Source organism: Amia ocellicauda, chromosome 14, assembly GCF_036373705.1.
Source record: "Amia ocellicauda isolate fAmiCal2 chromosome 14, fAmiCal2.hap1, whole genome shotgun sequence".
Classification (NCBI taxonomy): Eukaryota; Metazoa; Chordata; class Actinopteri; order Amiiformes; family Amiidae; genus Amia; species Amia ocellicauda.
This window is the reverse complement of record NC_089863.1, coordinates 20,644,916-20,665,575: the sequence shown is the minus strand read 5'-3', so window position 1 is coordinate 20,665,575 and position 20,660 is coordinate 20,644,916. Positions and strand designations below refer to the sequence as shown.

Genomic DNA, 20,660 nt, shown 5'->3' with positions numbered 1-20,660 from the left:
CAGTGTATTTTTACTACTGTAACTCATTAATTGCCTTGAATAAAGGGATAAGAGTGATCATTTAAATTAAAATAATGGTCTTAAATTCACATGGATTCCCTTAAAGCTTTACCTCTGTAACAAGTAACAGATTGTGATCATGGACAGGCCCTCAGTTCATACGGACCTTTATTGAACAGCTCCGACAACTGTTACCACAACAATGGAGGAGGATAAGGACAGAGGAATTAGATGAACATGGGAATTTAAGAACCAATCAGATATTTAGAAGAACTGTAGAACGGAACAGACTATCTCTAATAATCAACCCTGAACTGCATACTATGAGAGCAGAGAGGAAGAGAAACCCACACACCCTGACACTGACAGTTTCACACACATGCCGGAGCTTAAATGTGAACTCTACACAAAAGCAGGCGAGGTCCATGGGTTTACACACCCAGCAACTGCAACACTCTCCTTACACATTAGTTTCCACCTGTATGACTGCCCATCGATGAGAAACCAAGACGTCTTGTGAAACGTGTGCCTTCCATTAGGAGAGAGAAGTTTGTGGGGATGATGGGTCTGGCTGAGAGGCCTACAGAGCCCAGGGAGGCAGGGGACACTGCTGTGTGGCAATCCAGGGAAATCCTGGTCCAATTCACCCCACACAGATTGGTGTACAGACAACAGGGCCAAGGGTGGAATAATTCGGCACAGATTGAAGCAGCACTATCTGGAATCGAGGATCTGGTCTGTGTTGAGTCCAAGAAAGAAGGTATTCTTACATAATTCGATAATAAAACCAGTCATAATAACAAGACAAAACTCATATTTGATTTCACAATAACAGGAATTTTATTTAATATATATATATTTTTCATGTTTTTATTACATAATACCCATATATAGACTATATTTGATTTTTTTTCAATAGGTTTTTATTCAATAATCCTTTAATAATTCCTTTAATATTTTCAAATGGATCCCCAAAGCAGAAGTTCCTTAAGAAGCAGTGCACCGATTCAAAACCCAAAAATGCATAGAGAAGGACAAAGAAAAAAAAAGGAGAGAAACACAAAAACAGAAGAAAATAAAAAAGCAACAACAGAAGAATAGAAAATGAGAAAGAGCTGAAGTTAACTCCCTTTTTGCCCCAAAAAACATTAAAAAACAAAAAACTTCCCATCTACACTGACTACAATATCCATTAAAAAAAAAAAATCCATTATGTGTGTATAAATACATTTATAAAGAACTGCATTCACAGAATTGCCATCAAGCGACTTCCATTCTATTGCCGGCTACTTTTCAACCTTCATTTACTTAGAAATACAGAAATATCTGCTATACATCCACCCTGTGATAGTGTTGTGCTATTGAAGCCAACCCTAACCCCTGTGGTGTAACTGGCTTGTGGTGGAGAGCGGCTTTGACTAATGCGAGATCTTTTAACAAATTAGCTCCACAAGCCTTCTAAATGAAATGGTCATTCCGAAAGCCTGATCTCACTATCTAGGCAATTTTGGAGAGATAAACACCTCAGTGGTGCAGTTTTGGGATGTGAATCACAAGACACTAATATGGAACATGACTCTGAAGTTGCCTTTAAAGTACATCAAATAGTAGGTTGAGCATTCAAACTTTACCTTTATGACATCAAAAATAAAATGTGCTGACTGTGTATGCAAATTAGGGCACTATAGTAAACCATCAAAAATATGTATTAAAAAAAAAACAGCAAATGAGCAATTAAACTGAATAATCTGATTAAAAGTATACTTTAAAGCCATAGAATATGTTATAATACTACACATTGCAATTCATCAACTAAACAAAGATTTAAAGCTCAATTTACTTGTTAATTCAAAGGCAACATCATGTTCGGTCTCAAAGTGTCCTGCTTTTAAGTGGCCACCCTAGATCAGCAGGAAACGGAGCTACATTAGACTGAACCGAGTCAAGTGACTCGATCGTCCACCTGAAGAGAATAACAAGGCCTGATTTCAGTACGATCATTTCCGGACCAAAAATAAATGTTGAAAAGGAAAAACGAATAGAATAGAAAAGAATAGCCACACTATGTAACACACTTGATAGTGAAATTAAACAACCCCCCCTAAAAAATACATTGCTTAGGTCCCAGTTTTGTTCATTTAGATTTTATATGCTTTGTCACTTATTCAAAATACTGTTCTTAAGGTGCAGTTTTGACTGATTTATAGGCTAGTCTGGCAAACATTTCAACGACACATTGAGCAGAATCGCTACACAATAAGCCACTGTAGCGTCTAGTCTCTCATGATGTTTCAGTAAATCCGTATAACAGCGCTCAGTCTCTCTCCTGTACTGGCTGCTCGATGTCAAGTCAGGGAGCCCCAGACAGTCAGTAGTCCCGATAGCCGTACGGACATCCTTTTCCTTGCAAAGATGCTCAAATATCTTGATGCTAAGATGTTGCGTAGTTTACATTTGTGTGCCACAATGCTCAGCAAAAGCAATATCAGATCCTATTAAACATACTGCCACAGTCCAGTTAAGAGGAACCCTCCCCAGTACAGCGCGTTCTTTTGAGAACGGTCAGATCCACACAGATACAGCAGTGATTCACCTTGCGGTCGGCTCTGAACTGTGGGAGTGTTATCTCCAGACGACACTAATTAACACTGAGCAACGGGTCATCGTTTGCGAGAATCAATGCACAAAAATCCGTGAAGAAGCTCTACAGCCAAACTTCATGAATGTTTACGAGTGTGTGTATATATTGGGCCACAAAATAAATCAAATCAGCTCGGCACACAATCAGGGATCTTCACAATAAGCAACTGTTTTTTAGTTTTTTAGTTTTTACCCTACTTGAATATCCCATTAGCAAATTACTGAACTGGAACAATTCAACACGGTTTAACAAAGGTTACAGTTTCAATCAGCACTGTACCCAGAGATCAAAAGTGAATCTCTCAGAAATAAAATGAAACTGAAACAAGCCCCGACAGAACTGACACGGAGATCAATGCTGTCAACGGAGGGGTTGACACGAAAATAAATCCCACAGCATCCTGTGGTGCTTCACGCGATTACACGGGATTATAAGACACACATGATCATCGGTTGCACTGCTCATACGTGACTGATTGAGATGTCTGGGTTTGGGAAGACCTGGTGCAGAGATTTACAAGTTCTAGGTCTCCTTAGAAGAATGATGTCATCAGGGGAGTAAGGGGTAAGGCTTCAGACCGGTTACATTACATTCATGAAAGAGGTGGGGGGGGACCGATTGGCAAGCTTGGACTATATAATAGTTGGGTTTGCCCTTTTGGGAGTATGCTGCACGTATGGAAAAATTAGCATTCGGACTCGAGTATAATTACGAGGAGATACTGTGACCCTAATCCCTTCCGGTGCGACAAAACCAGACACTATTTATCAAGACAAAATAAAAATCAACGGGTCACGATTGAGCGTCTTGTCAATTAAACAGTCAACATGCAGGTGAGGCGACGGCATCAACCAGGACAAGCATGACCACGGGAGATGGAACATGCTACCGACACACCTCTCTTCCCAGAGGACCCGTGGGGACGGCCCGGCTCAGGCACTACAGTTCTGGGATGCAAAATCCACTGCAGGAACATGAGTTGAGAAAGCAGGAATGTAAAGTTCAATCTGTTCGTTTCTTTCAGTACAAAACCACTCGTATAAATGCCCAGTATACATGTAGTATATTTCACATTGCCTGCGAGTGACAGAACGCATCACCAGTGACCCTTGAACTGCACCGCACTGCTCTTCAAATCTAGTCCTCCGTGGGCCAGAGAGCTTTGGGGGTTTTCATTCCACCTGAGATCTTAATTAGCTAATTTAAACAATTATTCACTTATCTGAACCCACTTCAGCCCTTTGCAAGGATGGATGCAGGCGATGATTTAAAAAGAGCCCTATAATACCTGCTGGATTGTGGCCTTCGAGGACTGGATTTGACAAACTGCTGTACAGCGTCCCACCAGTTCGGGGAACCTCAGCCAAGCCACCGAGTCAATGGTTACACACACTATAGAAGAAATATTAATGTTGATCAGCACACCAGAGTGGCACAGAGAAGTGCAGGTTAACGGAGCTTAAATAAGAGTTAGTTTAGTTTCGCATTCGTGGTCGAGTGTGACGCCACCAGCGTAACCTAAAAAAACGATTTCATATCTGAAGAAGCGTGATCTCGGGACCCAGCGGTCTGCAGGTCCCCCTGAAATCGATACGTTTAGATTCACGAACTATGAATCGGGTAAATCATACAATGATGAAAGTGCTTTGGAATAAAAATCGGATTTACACGAAGATCGCGACTGCAATTAACACACTGATGCAAACACTGACACCCACCCCCCTCCCCTAACAGTTATTAAAAGCAGACAGTGTGACCTATAACTCCAAAAGCATCAAACTGTGTCAGCCCAGATCGATATAGATCACACTGTCTGGGCCCCAGTCACACTTCTCCCCCTTCCTCACAGAACCATGCCAGGAATTCATACAAAATTATTAATGAGATCAAAAATAAAACGCGTACACAAAGCCAAAAAACAAAACCTCCAATCAACAAACGGGAATATAGAAAGAAACAAACAAAACAAACAAAAAAACCTAATACAATATTTATACTTACTTATCCATCGTTTTAACAAAATAAAAGATATATACAACCAGAAAGTTTGCCCTGAAAAAAAAGATTTAAAAATTACAAAAAAAAAAATCAGAATGGAGTGACTGAAAGGGTGTGACGGACAGGACAGAGAAGGATAAGGATCTATGGTGAGGACTATGAGGGAGAGGAAGAGGAGAAAATGTATGTGCCAGAGACATTTAATGAGGGGATGCTTAACACAGCGTGCTGGTTTCAAAAATGTAGGGAGTATCTCTCTCTCTACTGAACACGATTTCCACTGGTGTCCAAATTAGATCTCTCTCTCTCTATATGTTTTGGGTAAGTATTCGAACCCTCAGCCTGCATCACTCTTTAACGACTAATGAGTCTCTCTCTCGTTCAGAATTCAGTGTAAAGTTTCTCTTTTCTCTATTTGTTCAGCGTTTGCCAGAATCCCATCCCCGCCATAGTTTCTCCCTCTTTCTCTCTCTCCTTCCGTGTCCCATAGACTCCAGCGCTAACTATTTTAAGCCTCTTTCTGTACTGATCTAACATTGCCTGTTGGTCTGAGCAGGAATGTAGACCGCTAATAAACACACACTTTTAAAAATATGATCAAGGGCCCAGATTGGGGGCAGCGCTGACAAGAGCAGAAGTGACACTAGGTTATTAGTGACAAACTGAATATTTCTGCATACAGATGTAATGGCATAGATACACTTAATTGTTACATGAGACAGGAGATAGAACAATGTGTGGAAACTGACACAAGGCGTCGATTTTTTCCCACAAAGCAGCGGCAAGAGCCAAGACTACACATCTCCTTTGAATAAATCAACCACAATAATAATAATAATAAAAAATAAAATAAAATAAAAAAACACCCCATCAATAACAAATACCTATACCTCCCACATCAAAACTAACCAATCACCATGGAATAAGAAAATCTTTATAGGATTTAAAGCCCATAATCACAAAGATAAACCATATAAAACTACTGAAAATTCAATATTCAACATAAACATCAATACTCAAGTTTGGAATTCTTAATTGTAAAATATCGTTACTGTTAAAAAAAAAAAAAAAAAAGACAAGCGAATCGCAAAAACAAAATGTGCAACGCAACCCCCCCACCCTGCCCCTTCTCTCTCTCTCTCTCTCTCTCGCTCTCTCAAAGGCTCAGAAAATAAGATGCTCAATTACAGTAGAAAATACTTAAATAGTTTCAATTCCCCAGACGGACAGAAAATACAGTGATCTAAGGAGAGAGAAAGAGAGAGAAATAAATAGGGGTTAATACAGACACTTTGGTTTGCGGACTAGACACTGAAGCACATTAACAGGAGACAGACAGACAGACAGAGAGAGAGAGGGAGAGAGAAAGACAAACACACTAAAGGGGTCAGATGGAGACAATCTGTACAGTATTTAAATGTGTGTAATGATCGCCCCCTGTTGGAAACATACTGAATTATGACACTGTCACTAGCTTTAGTGCATCGGTGTCGGACGCACAAAGATGGAGAGAAAAACAGGAATAGCCAAGTGAAGATGAGCGAGAATGGAAGCCCGGGAAGGCGATGGGGTTTAATACACACACACACACACACACACACACACACACACACACACACTACAGCACATTAACATTGCATCAAGCCGCAGAGGGAAGAAGGGGTGGGAGAGGAAAAGGGAGGCGGTGCTGGGAGAGCAGGGATGTGAAATATGATCCCTCTGGGGAAAATAAATTCACCCGATAAAAATGAAATAAAAATAATAGATTTCTTTTAACTAAAACAACATACAAGAACCCAAATTAACACAAATCGCCCTTGATACTTAAGAAAAAAAAAAAAAAAAAAAAAAAAAAGCCGGTTTTCCCATGAGTTTTGTGGAGGTTGTGGGATAGATTCCTGTTGTTCTTCTGACCTGTATGCCTCCTGTGGGTCTGGTACACCTGGGGGCTGGAGCACAGACACACGCACTCAGATTACCATGCTCTCTCAGTAACCCCCTCTCTCACTATACACTCACAGTCTCTCAATATACTCCTCACCCCTCTATCTAAAGACCTACCCACAGCAGCAGGTACCTGTCTCCCAGCATCCCCCATCTCTCCCTGCTCTCTCTGATCCCTCCTACTGTGTGTGTGGGTGTACTCTCTCTCATAGACCTCTTCCTTTCAGGACCACACTGATGTTCAAACCCACACACACACGCTCTCTCTCATTTCCATACTTCTTTTTCTTAGTACCATTCTATATCTTAGGAAACCCCCCCTCTCCATCTGTCGTTGTCTCTGGGTACCTGTCTCTCTCTCAGGAGCCCTGGTAGTTGGCCTGAAAGCGGGCCGTCTCCTCGTAGATGAGCTCCTTCAGCTTCTCCTTGGGCAGGTCGTCCAGCTCCATGTTGAAGGTGAACGGCTCCTCGGCCACGGGCTGAAAGAGAGGGGAGGGGAGGTTACGTTCATCACCAAATAACTCGGCTTCTAAAAAGGCAAGATCGACCTACATCTACACACACTACATCTGCAGCCGTATGGATTTAATGCTTTAAAATGAAATGCAGCGCTCTAGTGAAACTGCACGGGTAGCGCAAGATCACACAGACCTCGTCGCTGGGGTCGTAGTACTGCTCCAGGTAAGGGTGGGCCAGGGCCTCCTCCACAGTGATCCTCTTGATGGCGTTGAAGGTCAACATCCTGTCCAGAAGGTCTAGAGCTGTGAGCAGAATGAGGGCAGAGAATCATTGTATTGTATGCAATGTAAGCCCTCCCATTGCACAGTACACCAACACTAGAATCCAAAGTGTGTTACAGTGTCTCAGAGCGCTAAAGTGTCGCAAAGTGTGTTACATTGTCGGTGCGCTACAGTGTCACAGTCTCAGTGTGTACCCTTGCTGTCTGCCTTGGGAAACAGCTTGTTCCAGGGGATCTTGGGTTTCTGTGGCAGACTCTGCAGGTAGTTCCTGGCCTTCAGGTTGATGATGCAGTTCAGATCTTCCTGAGAAGGCGAGCCCAGGATTCCTACAGACAGAACATATGAATCAATTTAGGTATAATTTAATTTAAAACTATAGCAGTCAGTTCTGCTAGTACAGTTTCTATTGATAGATTTATTTTGGTGATATCCTTTTAATTACCCACCCATACCCCTTTCTTTCTCTCTCCTGCTCTCATCTTACCCAGGATGTGGTTCAGCTGGTCCAGGTAGTGCTTCCCAGGGAAGATGGGTCTGTTGGAGAGCATCTCTGCCAGGATACAGCCCACCGACCAAATATCAATCGATTTAGTGTAGCCCTGCAACGCACAATGGCAAACAGTAAGACACGCAGTTGTCAGACAGACAGACACAAACACAACTGCAGTAAGAGACAGTGACCTCTGACCTTGGAATTGAGCATGATCTCGGGTGCCCTGTACCAGCGCGTCGCCACATACTCCGTTAGGAAGCCCGTGTGGTCGTGCTCCGGGTCCGCTATCCTGGCCAGCCCAAAATCACAGATCTAAGGAAGGGAGCAAGAAAGGTGGAGATTAACACCGAGACAGACTGGATCAGGGATTCAAAACGGCCGCTTTTCTCTCTCTCTCTCATACTAGTTTTCACTCTAACCTCAGCCTTAATAAATCGGTCTGCCAGTCTGTAAATGATTTGTAGCGAATGATCCGCTCCTGAACCTGTCTGCCCTGACACCATTTCTGTAATTGCCCCGTCTGACCCCTGTGGAAGGCGGCTGCATCTATGAGCACAGGTCACCTTGAGATCGCAGGTGGTGTTGATGAGCAGGTTGGAGGGCTTCAGGTCTCTGTGCAGCACGTTGGCCGAGTGGATGTACTTGAGCCCTCGCAGGATCTGGTACAGGAAGTAGCAGATGTGGTCGTTGCTGAGCTGCTGGGTCTTCAGCAGCTTGTACAGGTCCGTCTCCATCAGGTCCTGCACGATGTAGCTGGGACGGCCAGTCAAGGTTCAATCAAACCACTGTGGAGGCTAGTAAGGAATCTGGACACGTTACATGACGAGCTCCCTCTCACCTGTACATGTTGAGTCCCAGCGAGGCACACTGACTGTCTTAGATGTTGAAAACCTCGTTAATAATCAACACGGACCAGACATACTGACTCAGCAACCTGTAAACTGATAGAATCTAAAAGTAGCCCAGACATGAACCTTTCAGTAGATCAACTGACCTGTAATCTACATAATTTGAACCACAGGGTGACAATTTACGTGTCTCTAATCCACACACGGTTTAATCTGTAACCAGAAAGGTCTATAACGCGTCGACTGATCTAATGAGTCTGTATCTTGATGTGCAGATTGTTTACATGTCTGTAATTTGCATAGTCAAATAAACCTGCACAGAACAAGGCCCTCTCTATAACGTATTCGCAGTCCAGAGTATGACCTGGACCACTCTGCGCTCTGCCTGCAGTGCCGGGAGGAGGTGGGAAGGATACACATCTCTCATGCTGTCGATGCGGCGGGCGCGCAGGATGTCGTTGATGCCGATGATGTTCTCGTGCCGGAAGCGCAGCAGGATCTTGATCTCCCGCAGCGTGCGCTGGCAGTACGTCTGGTGCTCGAACGGGCTGATTTTCTTGATGGCCACACGCAGTTTGTTCACATTATCGTAGGCTGAGCTGCGGGGAGGGAGAGCGAGAGAGAGTGCGTTCAGGCAGACACACTTGATAATACAGTGCTGTATACCTGGGACACATTTGTTTTGATATTAAATGTGCTTAAACAAAGTACACATTGGGATATATGAAGGTCTTTTGAAACAGTTATCTGCTATATACATGTATCAATGACTATTTGAATAAAAACTGTTTACAGCAAGTAGTGTAATTGGACAGGCCCTAACCTGCGTTGACCCGAGGTAAATTAAGCCAAAAATTTCGGTTTGTGACAGTGACATACTTAAACACATACCAACTGTTTGTGTCCCAGAACTAACAGTAACTCTGCACAGAGACTGAGATGGTAAATAAGAGCGCATTTCAACCTTTGAAGGCTCAGAGCATATTACCCAAGATTACAATCTTGTTTTGCAGGAACTGGAATTACATATTGGTGACAGTTGTAGAATTACTTCAATTTTACATAGAAATCTACTGAAGAGTAATTAATAAAAATATACATTTCCATTAGCCCTGTAGTGTGAGCAGTGTGGTAAATTTAAAATCTTTTAAGGCAAATTTGTACGACAGCATTAAGAAGAAATGGAAGCAGTAATGTGGGTAATGGGGACATTTCTTGCCAGTTGTTGTAGAATGTGGGAGAAACTTATTACTGAGGTGTCTAGTCTCAGCTGAAAGATTAATGAAATTGAAAATGTACAAACAGTGAACCGAGGCAAAAGCTTCAGATACCCTGGTAGAAACTTTAACAGGATCCTATAGAAATCAAATGTACACATATAACTGAAATGCATGAAATAAAGACTGCTTTTCTAATCAACTAAACAAAATGTCTCCTTAAGAAGTTTACAAAACCGAACATCTATACATACAAGTAGTAGTCACTTTCTTTTGGAGCCTGTTGATGTACCCATTGATAAAGAAACTGTAATAATAGTAATATATATTTAAAAAAACGTTCAAATATTCAAAATCAATTCAAAATGTTGTCATCTCCTGGCGACACATAAATTAAGACACTTTTAATCGTGCTGAAAGCTCTTAAACTGAAAAGGCATGTCTGTCAATACCTTCAGCACTTCTAGGTACACAAACAATTCAGCTCTGTATCTGTGGACAGTGTTACACTTTCTTCTTCTGGATTTGCTCACTGCAGTAAATTGGTATCCAAGAAACCTTGATGGTTAAAAACACTTTTATCACTGGATCTCTAGGCCCTTGCAAACCACATACATTTGTGCATGTTCTTAAAAAGATAACTGCACCTCCCCAGCAACACAAACACCCACAAGAACCTCTTTGCTTTTGTTTTTGTAGTTAGGCCTACTTTTTCCCCTTTACGAATTTATTTTAATTGCATTTGATAATTTCTGTGAATTGGCTGGAAATTGTAATTATTGGCTATTTATTTGTACTGTGATTTGTGGGAAAATGAAATCTTTCCAGGATTTTAACATTAGGGGAAATAATATTTAGATGTAAGATTCAGTCAGGTTTTGTTTTGGAGGTGCAGAAACATTTATATATGCTATGAGGTGAATTTGATTTGCAAAGAATAGAGTCCCTATTGATTCATGCAGTCTGTAAATGTAAAAATTATGATCAGAGAGTATTGGCAAAGCACTGGCCCAAAATCCCTGAGCAATAGAGATATATAAAATCACAGTTGAAATCTATAAAACATCCTGGATAGTGAGCCAGATGTTTAATTAAGGAAAAGTATTATGACACTAAATTGACAGATAGTGACTTGGCAGCATTAATTAGCAATAGACCAAAGAATCAATACCCTGAACAAGGCTGGCAACAAACTAGCCTGAATCAGAAATGTTTATAAGTACGGAGAAATCATCCACAATACAAAGAAAACTGATGTGGACTAGAGAAGCACAACATTCCAAAGCCTGCGGGACTGCCGGCGATTCTGACGCTGTAGAGTTTTTTTCCTGAGCCTTTTCTAGTGCAGACAGATTGTATACATTGTTGCGGTCATGTGTGGGCGACTTCGACACTGAAAACTGAGAATGATTGGAAGTTTACTAGCGGTTTGCTCCGAGAGTAACACTGAGTTGTGATGTCTTAGCCAACTGAAAACCTTTTTTTTCATTAGTTGAATTTTTATTAAAAAACAAACATGTATATTATAGTTTTACATGTCTGTAAGCCTGTAGGGCAGATTTGACAATCATAAAGCTAAACCCGGGATTTTTATCCAGGCCTAATATTTTATTTTCACTTGATGTAGGTGTTCTGTATTTTTATTTATTCAACATAATTTGTATTTTCTACATGGGACATCAAGTTTCACTTGACTTATCAAGTTTAATTTACAAATATTTGGTTGTTGACAATATCACAACTACCTTCTTTAATGATGCATTACTGGAAATGTTAATTAGTTAAAATTGTGGGTTATCAATTTGCATCACAGATTACCTTTTCATAGCCCACTGGACAACCACAGTGATTAGTCCACCACAGACCTAGACACAAGAAAGCATTAACATAAATATTTATTATTTGTTACTGGTCTGTAGACATCTATAGTCCTAACCTACAGGTGATCCATAAATAAAGGGAGGACATTAATGGGAGAGTCTATATAAATAGACCTTATAATAGGGGTGTACAGATAACTTTTGAGTCAATGTTGATGAGCAACTACACCAATCAGCCATAACATTATGACCACCTGCCTAATATTGTATAGGTGCCCCTTTTGCCACCAAAACAGCCCTGACCCATCGAGGAATGGACTCCACTAGACCTCTGAAGGTGTGCTGTGGTATCTGGCACCAAGACGTTAGCAGCAGATCCTTTAAGTCCTGTAAGTTGTGAGGTGGGGCCTCCATGGATCGGACTTGTTTGTCCAGCACATCCCACAGATGCTCGATTGGATTGAGATCTGGGGAATTTGGAGGCCAAGTCAACACCTTGAACTCGTGATTCATCAGACCAGGCCACCTTCTTCCATTGCTCTGTGGTCCAATTCTGATGCTCACGTGCCCATTGTAGGCGCTTTCGGCAGTGGACAGGGGTCAGCATGGGCACCCTGACTGGTCTGCGGCTACGCAGCCCCATACGCAACAAACTGCGATGCACTGTGTGTTCTGACACCTTTCTATCAGAACCAACATTCACTTTTTCAGCAATTTGAGCTACAGTAGCTCGTCTGTTGGATCAGACCACACGGGCCAGCCTTCGCTCCCCACGTGCATCAGTGAGCCTTGGCCGCCCATGACCCTGTCGCCGGTTCACCGCTTTTCCTTCCTTGGACCACTTTTGATAGGTACTGACCACTGCAGACCGGGAACACCCCACAAGAGCTGCAGTTTTGGAGATGCTCTGACCCAGTCGTCTAGCCATCACAATCTGGCCCTTGTCAAAGTCGCTCAGATCCTTACGCTGCCCATTTTTCCTGCTTCTAACACATCAACTTTGAGGACAAAATGTTCACTTGCTGCCTAATATATCCCACCCACTGACAGGTGCCATGATAATGAGATTATCAGTGTTATTCACTTCAACTGTCAGTGCTCATAATGTTATGGCTGATCGGTGTATACTGGTTGAGATCCAATTGAACCGATATTTTACAATAATGCAAGGCATCATTAAAGGCAAATTAAAGTTCCATTTCAACATACTTGGCAACAAAAAAAATAACAGGCATTGCTGCCATTACGAAAATGTTACTGTTGAAACCATCAAAACGGTGTCAACTTTCTACACTTTAATAATGTTGTAACACAGCTTCTGCCTGTTCTACAGATTTTTTCCCCATAACCACCTTTAAGTAGTCATCTAATACTAGAGTACTACAATACAATATTGTAACAATTTGGAAATGAATGCTCTGCTTCTGTAATTACACTGGGGAGTTACTATGTAGCCTATATAACAGTAAAGTAATGAAACATAATAGGCATTATACAACTAAAAATATCAAAGTTTCAAAGAGTTAAATTTAGAATTATGAATAAATGTATAAAGTCCTGATTTTTACTGGACCTGCTTTCTTAGGCTGCACTTCATTCCTCCCACTGCAAGGTGGTCAAGGCAGCTGTTTAAATTAAATCACTTATTGATTATTAATCTCCCGATTCCTTTAATCATCTCAATTAGTCATTCTATTAATGTGCATTTGGCGCATTGATTAAAGTGGCAGCAGCTAAGGACATTTAATTAGTCACGCATCCCTTTATTAAAAACACATTGGATTCAATAGAATCCTAGAATGTGTAAATAAATTTAAATGTTTTAGTTTACTAGCAGGAATACATAAATTGTCAAGAGTAAAAATAAAAAAAGCACTTATTGAAATCATCAGATAACATACTAATGCCAGTTTATTTTACAAGAATCATATGAAACTGTGGCACTGAATGAAAAAATGTAATGGCAAGATTAAATGCACAGGACATTTAAGCATCAACAGTTGGTTAACCCTGCCTTCTATCATATACTGAGGTTTTTCTGTGAAAACGTGGCCATGAGAAGAAACTTCTTTCAGCATCTACAGAATTGGTAACAACTGACAAATATAATTTATAGACTTTCATGTTACATTGGGGGAAAAATGCTTCAGCTTTAATCCTAAATTGATTCAAAGTCATTATATTGCAGTTTTCTTCTGGTGTTTTTCCATTTCTGATTTACAGAATCATCTCCTGGAATAGGATATAACAAGAGGGCTTCCAGATCCTAACAACACACTTGTTGTGGGTTGAATATTCTTACGGTCATCAAAAAAAAGATACGAGTCGATGAGCTAGTTGAATAATAATGCGCTTTCTTTTTGCATTGATCCGGGTAGTACCAATTGATCTGCTTTTCAGAAACACCATAGAAGGTTTTTAGACAGTTTATTGCAGTATCTGTGCTGTGTACCTCGTGCCATCGCTCTGTATGCATTTATTCATTCTGTAACTTTATTACAGGTTTGATGGACTTAATGGCTTTCAAAACACTGAATCAGATCCACCAGTCCCTAGCCATGTGTCGCCATCAGAGTTGAGATTTTAAACTTTGCACAAGCAATTTCTGAAGATCCTTTAACAATACAATGTTTGGTGAAATTTGCATTTCCTATTCCATGAAGTAAAGTCCATCCTTCTCTTTGATTGTTTCTCTCAGGTGGTCTTTAAAACAGTTTTGTGCTTTGGCATTGCATTTTTAAAAAAATTATTATTATTATTTGGATGGCTGCAAACAGCTTGTCTGCTTTCGGAAAATTATTTGCCCAGATATTGCTGGCAGGAGCGGTTATGTGGGCATAAGTCAAATGTACTGAATTTGGCAGTAGAAATCGAAGAATGACATTCTGCCGCGATCATGTAACTGGTATTATCAGTGACATATTCAGTCACATTATTGAATTAACTTCAAAAATCGGTTTGAACATTTCACAACTCTCTGTGCCACCGATGTGAAATTCACAAAGCGCAGATTAACTGTGTCAACTATGTTACTTTCAGTCTGGAGGTATTCAATTGCCCTCGGAAAACACACAATGTGCAAAACACTGAACTTTTGCATCTGTAGACTCGTCAGTAAATACAGATACACTATCAGATATCTTTACTAGCTGTAGAATTTTTGTCTTCTGCAAATTAGCAACTTAGGGTAGTTATTCCCTAAATGCATGTCGGTTGGGTATAATTTTTTTCCAGGGACTATTAGTGCAAACAAATCAAACAAATCCCTATCAAATTGAAAATAACATCGTTGGTGTATAATTTTCTTTCTCCAGTTGTTTTCTTAACTGGAGGACTCAGCCTTTCATTTTCTGATGATAAATGTTGTGATCGTTGTTGACTTTTGATTGTGGTCTAAAGATAAATTGCATGTTGTGGAAAAAAAAAAAAGATACCCATCGGTAGGGATGAGACTGTGTACAATTTCCATTCCTACCCATCGGTCTACAGAACACCAGGTGGATATTGTTGCATGTTCAACAACAACTTTTTAATTGCAATGTCTTGGACTCCATTATTATTGCTATATTTTAGCAGAGGACACTTACAATGGATACATCACATTATTTTTACATACAATTATCCATTTATACAGGAGCAATCTAGGTAAAGTACCTTGCTCAAGGTGTCCCCTACCTGGGATTGAACCCATTACCCCAACCACTATTCCACACTGCTGCTATCTCCATGTGTAGGTTTTGATTTTTCTTTTAACACATGAATTACGATTTATACTCACCACAAATGCTTTATAATTTTTTGAATTAGTCAAAGTGTAATGTGTATTGATTTGTTAATTGTGAATTTGATTACTATAATGGGAGTGGCTGCAGGGACATCTAGGGGATACCAGTTGAATTACAATTGGGGGAAAAAGGGCGTGTGTAAAACTCAGGGCGCAAATCATATAGTAATCATTGACAAAGAAAAATGGAAATGATCAAAAATCTGACACAGAGTGTTGTCTGCACCAACATTCAAAACTACCTACTGAACACCGTACATGTTGACGTTACAGTTTAGACTCGGATGATGGGACACTGCAGTAATATAAAGGTGCAGAGGGACTGGGCGTTAATATAGTAAGTCTGTGCTCAGTGGCTGACTGGATTTTGCTATACATCAACGCCACAAAGGTAAGGGGTTAATACAGAAAACAGTTTATACTCGGGGACAGACTGGCCGCTATAGTACATTTAACACTGCATAGAGAGAGGAAAGAGAGAGAGAGTGGGAGGTGGTGGGTAAATACTGGCACGATGACTGGAAGCTATAGTACATTCACATTCTTCTGAGATGTGGAGAAAGGGAATTATTATAGCTCATTTCAACCTATACTCAGGGACTAACTGAAAGCAACTGTACATTAATACTGCAGTGAGCTGCAGAAAGAGAGGGAGAAAATACAGTTTAGTAATAGAGTGGACACTACAGTATATTAACACTACACTAAGCTGCAGTGAGAAGGAGTTAAGTAGAAGTATACTAGGGGTGGGTGATATTCATAATATATATATTACATAAGGCTACAATATAACATTGTGATCATGGTTTATTCTTTAAAATTGTACTAGTATATACCATTTCAAAATGAGTGGGAGGCACAGAGGACATTAAGAACTCAGGATACTTGACGATTGGTATTTTTAACCACCATTCTTGGCTATGTGCTTTACTGGACACAGCACAATATTATTCTAATGTAGTTATGTAATGTAAATATTTAATTTAGGAGGACACCCTATGAAGTTCAAATGGATTTTGAAGTTTGAAATGACAATATACATTAGGGATGGGCATTTGAAATGGTATTACTATTCAAATGATATCCTCCCCCCCCCCCCATTCATATTTTATTTTGCTGCCTTAGGTAAACACATTAACCATTAAAGAAAGTAGATACTAATTGCAACTCTCTTAGTTGATTTAATAAAGAAAATGCTATTTGACGCAACAAATGCCATAGTTGTTAAACATGAGGAAACCATGAGCTTGAGATCTCCTGAACTTGTTTTTATTCAGTACCAGGCATCCACACATACTACACTAAGCTGTAGATACAGTTGAGTGAATGCCTCCTGACATAATGCTGTACATTAATATTTCATTTAACTGGAGACAGAAAGTGCGATAGGGAAATAGAGGGAGAGAGATAAGGAAATGGAAAGATAAAGATGTGTTTCCTGAAAAGCACACTTTCCTGCATTTAGGTGACAATGCAGAGATTTTTTGGTTAAGTGTAAGGCATTTGCAATTCTTATCATGGAAAACTACTGGCATATCTAATTAAATATATTAAAACAAATGTGACAAAGAAAAAGGCAGTAGGAACATACACTTTTATAACATCTTTGACAAGTATATTCCTATGTATAAGAAACCTGAATAATCTACAGGTAACAAACATTACAGTTAAATTAAATGACATTTTGGGATATTTTTGCCTTTCAATTATCATTTTTTAATGTATTTTTACGTATGGTGTTCGGTGGCAAATGTGTTGCTGTAAGTTAGTGTATAATTTATAGGGGAAATGTTAACCATAACAGACTGTTGCTGTAAATGAGTGGAGTACATAAATTCAAAACAGTTATGCAGGGTCCCTACACAACTGATGGGAAATTGCAATTTTCCAGGGTGGGGTTACTGCAGGTTTAGAGTTACCTTTCAATTAGCAACTGATTAACACCCATGATAAAAAGGTTAATTCCTATCCTAATAATGACTCTAATTAAGTAATTACTGGAATCGAAACCAAAAACCCCTTTGATTTTCAAGGACTGGATTTGCCCACCCCTTCAAAGGAATGATCAATAAACACAAACTAATCTTCAGTTTGAAGCCCACAAAGTGTAACCAGATAGCCATCCCAGAATGCAACTATAAATTTGTACAGCATCCGTTGAAGCAGATGATGACTGTGGAAAAAAATGATCACCGACTGCTTGCTACTGTGCGATAATTATGCACACAGCCTGAGGGAGACAATTAAATTAATATAACTATATACAGTGCAGGGCCACTGAACTTTGAAGGGACTGTGGGTTGCACAAAAAGCTGATACTTGAGCTAAGGGACACACCACAACTAAAACTGTGTGTGAGTGCACATGTGCACAAAAGTGCAATGTTTTTGTTTGGTCTATTGCCAGCAGTTCCTTAAAGGTGTATGAACAAACTGTTGCACAGTCCTACACTTCCCTAGTGATGTCAGACACACACCAACCTAATGTGGGCACTAGTGCACATTCTGTTCATCACTGGAGGACCCACTGGGCCCTACATCTTATCGATTAAAACAAGATCAGATGCCAATAAATAAGTCATTGTTTTTGCATTGACATCTCTGCATGGTTTGACTATCATGCAGGCTATACGCTGAATTTGAGGGCCCTGTGCTCAGTGGCCTAACACATGGTGACTGGTGGACTGGACATTACAACACTAGCCATGAAAGCGAGGGAGGGAGCGGAGGATTGCATAAGATCATAGTAATACAATACCACTGATCAATACTTGTTCAGCTCCAGCTGATCAAGAACAATGAACCTACAGACACAGACCGGCTAACAGAGTGATGGTGACACCACATCTGTCTGAGCAAGTGACTGACCTACACTGGACCACTCACTGACTGCACAGCTGGCCTTACTGGGAAACAAGCAAACCGAGTCTGGGACAAAATGACTGACTCACGGTCACCCCATGACTCGGCACACAATGCCTGCGCACCAGGTAAACACTGCACCCGACTGGCACCCAGAAATGCCCCCAGTGCGCACCAATGGGCAAGACGCTAAGCAGCTCCTTCAGAGGGTCTGTCTGTCTGTCTGTCTGTCTGTCGTGTCGGTGTGCAATGTCAGTGACAGTATCATGGCTCTCTTTACACGGCATTAGCTTTAATCGATGGGGCACTTAATAGCCCTACTCTTGATTTAATAGCTGCTCTCAGTATCGATCTACCTAGCGCTTCCTGTAAACACTACCGCTGCCCCACCACGCCTATAGTCGCATACTCCGTGTGTACATGCATAGGTAAATAATACCAACATGGTTATATACAGTATATATGGTGGAAAAATAATGTTACACAGTGAATACGATAAACGAGCCATATAAACTCACACATCCCTACTGCGTTAACCCATTCAAATATGCACATTTAAAAGCGATGGACTGAAACGTTACATTTCGTGTGGACTGACGATAAAAAACACCCATCCTACCAGACCATCCCGTAGGCCCCTTCGCCGATGTACAGTAGGTCCGTGTAGCGGGGACCCACGTCGAAATTCTGCCCCTTGACCGACTCCAGGCCCGGCTTGGATCCCGCCGCTCCAGCCGCTCCGCCGCCCGCCGCTGCGCCCCCAGCGCCGGCAGTGCCGCTACTCGAGGCCGCGGCTCCGGCTCCTGCTACGCTGCCGCTCGAATCCGCCATCGCTTCCTTCAGTGGCTCCGTGAGGCTTTTCTCGGTTTCTCAGGGGGGCTGGGAAGGGGGGGCTGACGGATATGTACAGTGCGCGGCCGTCGGGTCTTATAGCTGTGCCGGGAGGAGACAGAAACACGGTACAATAACAGCGACAGCAGACGAGGCCACGCCTGGGAGGTTTGAATGCTGCACTGGGAAGATCCGCACAGCCACTCTGAGGAAGAGAGGCCCGTGTGCTCGCCAGCGACAGCAAATACGTGTGTGTGTGTGTGAAAGTGAGTGGGCAGGGAGGGGGAGGGGTGGACAGAGAGAGAGAGAGAGAGAGAGAGAGAGAGAGAGAGAGAGAGAGAGAGAGAGAGAGAGAGAGAGAGAGAGAGAGAGACATACGTGTTGAAACAGACACATTGCAGCGCATGAGAACCGAACCCTTGCACAAGCAGAGACAGGCATGAATGGAAATGGAGAAGACTTTACTGTGCATGAGAAGTGCATGGAAAGAAACTCAATCCAAACATGCAAACTGTCCGGACGCTGTCAGTATAGTAACAATGCACAATACACTGAGCCCGGGAGACGCATAATACAATTACGACAACGCTATACATGGCTCTGTTGTCGACCGTAATAGTAATGATGTAGAGATTCTGAAGCTTCGCTAAGGGGCCTAGGCTTTTTAGTGATGTGTTAAGGTTGTTGCAGTGTGGTGGAGAGTGGGGTTCGAGTCTCTGCTCCGTGCCATGGCCCAGTAACCCCCAAAGTGTTACACTGGTGTCAGTAGTGGGATGTGGGACTTACAGGATAAATAACACATGTAATTAAAGCAACCAGCTATTTACACTGCAACCAGTTTGCCCCCCAGACCTGACACTGTGGTCCGTTCTCTATGGGGGCTTCTCCCAGCATGCCTCAGTCCACCTATGAAAATGCTGGAGCAGCCCACCACCCCTCAGCACAGTGCCATTTGACCAGGAGACACAATACTACTACTACTACTACTACTACTACTACTACTACTACTACTACTACTTCTAGACAGCTTCTGGAGCAGCAGAATAAGAACTTTAAATCCTGTGTGGAGATGATCTCATATAGTGTGCACAAGAGCGTAGACAGGGCACTCAAGGAAAGAAGGGAACTCAGAACAAGCCTGGAGTTTGCTCATGGAAAATTGGAGACTCTGGACAAAGTGAAAAGTGAGAGTGAACAGAACTTAAAACAACTGCATGGTGCCCTGACAAGGTCCATTGAGACTCTGTCATTGATGGAGTCCCAGAGGAAAAAGGTGAGAAGCGGGAGATGTCAGAAATGAAGATACAGATGATACTGGGGAAGAACCTGGGACTTGATGTAAAGGAGACTGAAATAGAATATGCACACAGAGTGGGAAAGTTTGAAGAAAGCAGGCCATGACAGATAGTTGTTAAACTCCTGCGCTTCAAGGATAAGCAGAAGAACCTGAAAGGAACAAGGATTTACATTATTGAAGACTACT

General features: G+C 41.5%; 1 protein-coding gene across 1 annotated transcript; it reads right to left on the bottom strand.

The window, feature by feature from the left end:
• Positions 1 to 816: 816 nt before the first annotated feature.
• Positions 817 to 19,426, bottom strand: mapk3 (mitogen-activated protein kinase 3). Its single transcript, XM_066721927.1, has 9 exons — positions 18,966 to 19,426; positions 9,081 to 9,263; positions 8,380 to 8,569; positions 8,012 to 8,128; positions 7,808 to 7,922; positions 7,518 to 7,649; positions 7,235 to 7,344; positions 6,932 to 7,062; positions 817 to 6,588 (listed from the first exon to the last, which is right to left on the bottom strand). Exons 1-8 carry the CDS (start codon positions 19,175 to 19,177, stop codon positions 6,943 to 6,945), a joined length of 1,179 nt encoding a protein of 392 aa, XP_066578024.1. The 5' UTR covers positions 19,178 to 19,426; the 3' UTR covers positions 817 to 6,588; positions 6,932 to 6,942.
• Between the last annotated feature and the right edge of the window lie 1,234 nt (positions 19,427 to 20,660).

Coding starts and splice junctions, on each gene's coding strand:
- mapk3 (XM_066721927.1), bottom strand. CDS start 19,177: ATGGCGGATTCGAGCGGCAGCGTAGCAGGAGCCGGAGCCGCGGCCTCG. Junction 7,923..8,011: donor AGATCATGCTCAATTCCAAG/GTCAGAGGTCAC, acceptor TGTGCGTTGCAG/GGCTACACTAAATCGATTGA. Junction 7,345..7,517: donor TCCCAAGGCAGACAGCAAGG/GTACACACTGAG, acceptor TTCTGCTCACAG/CTCTAGACCTTCTGGACAGG.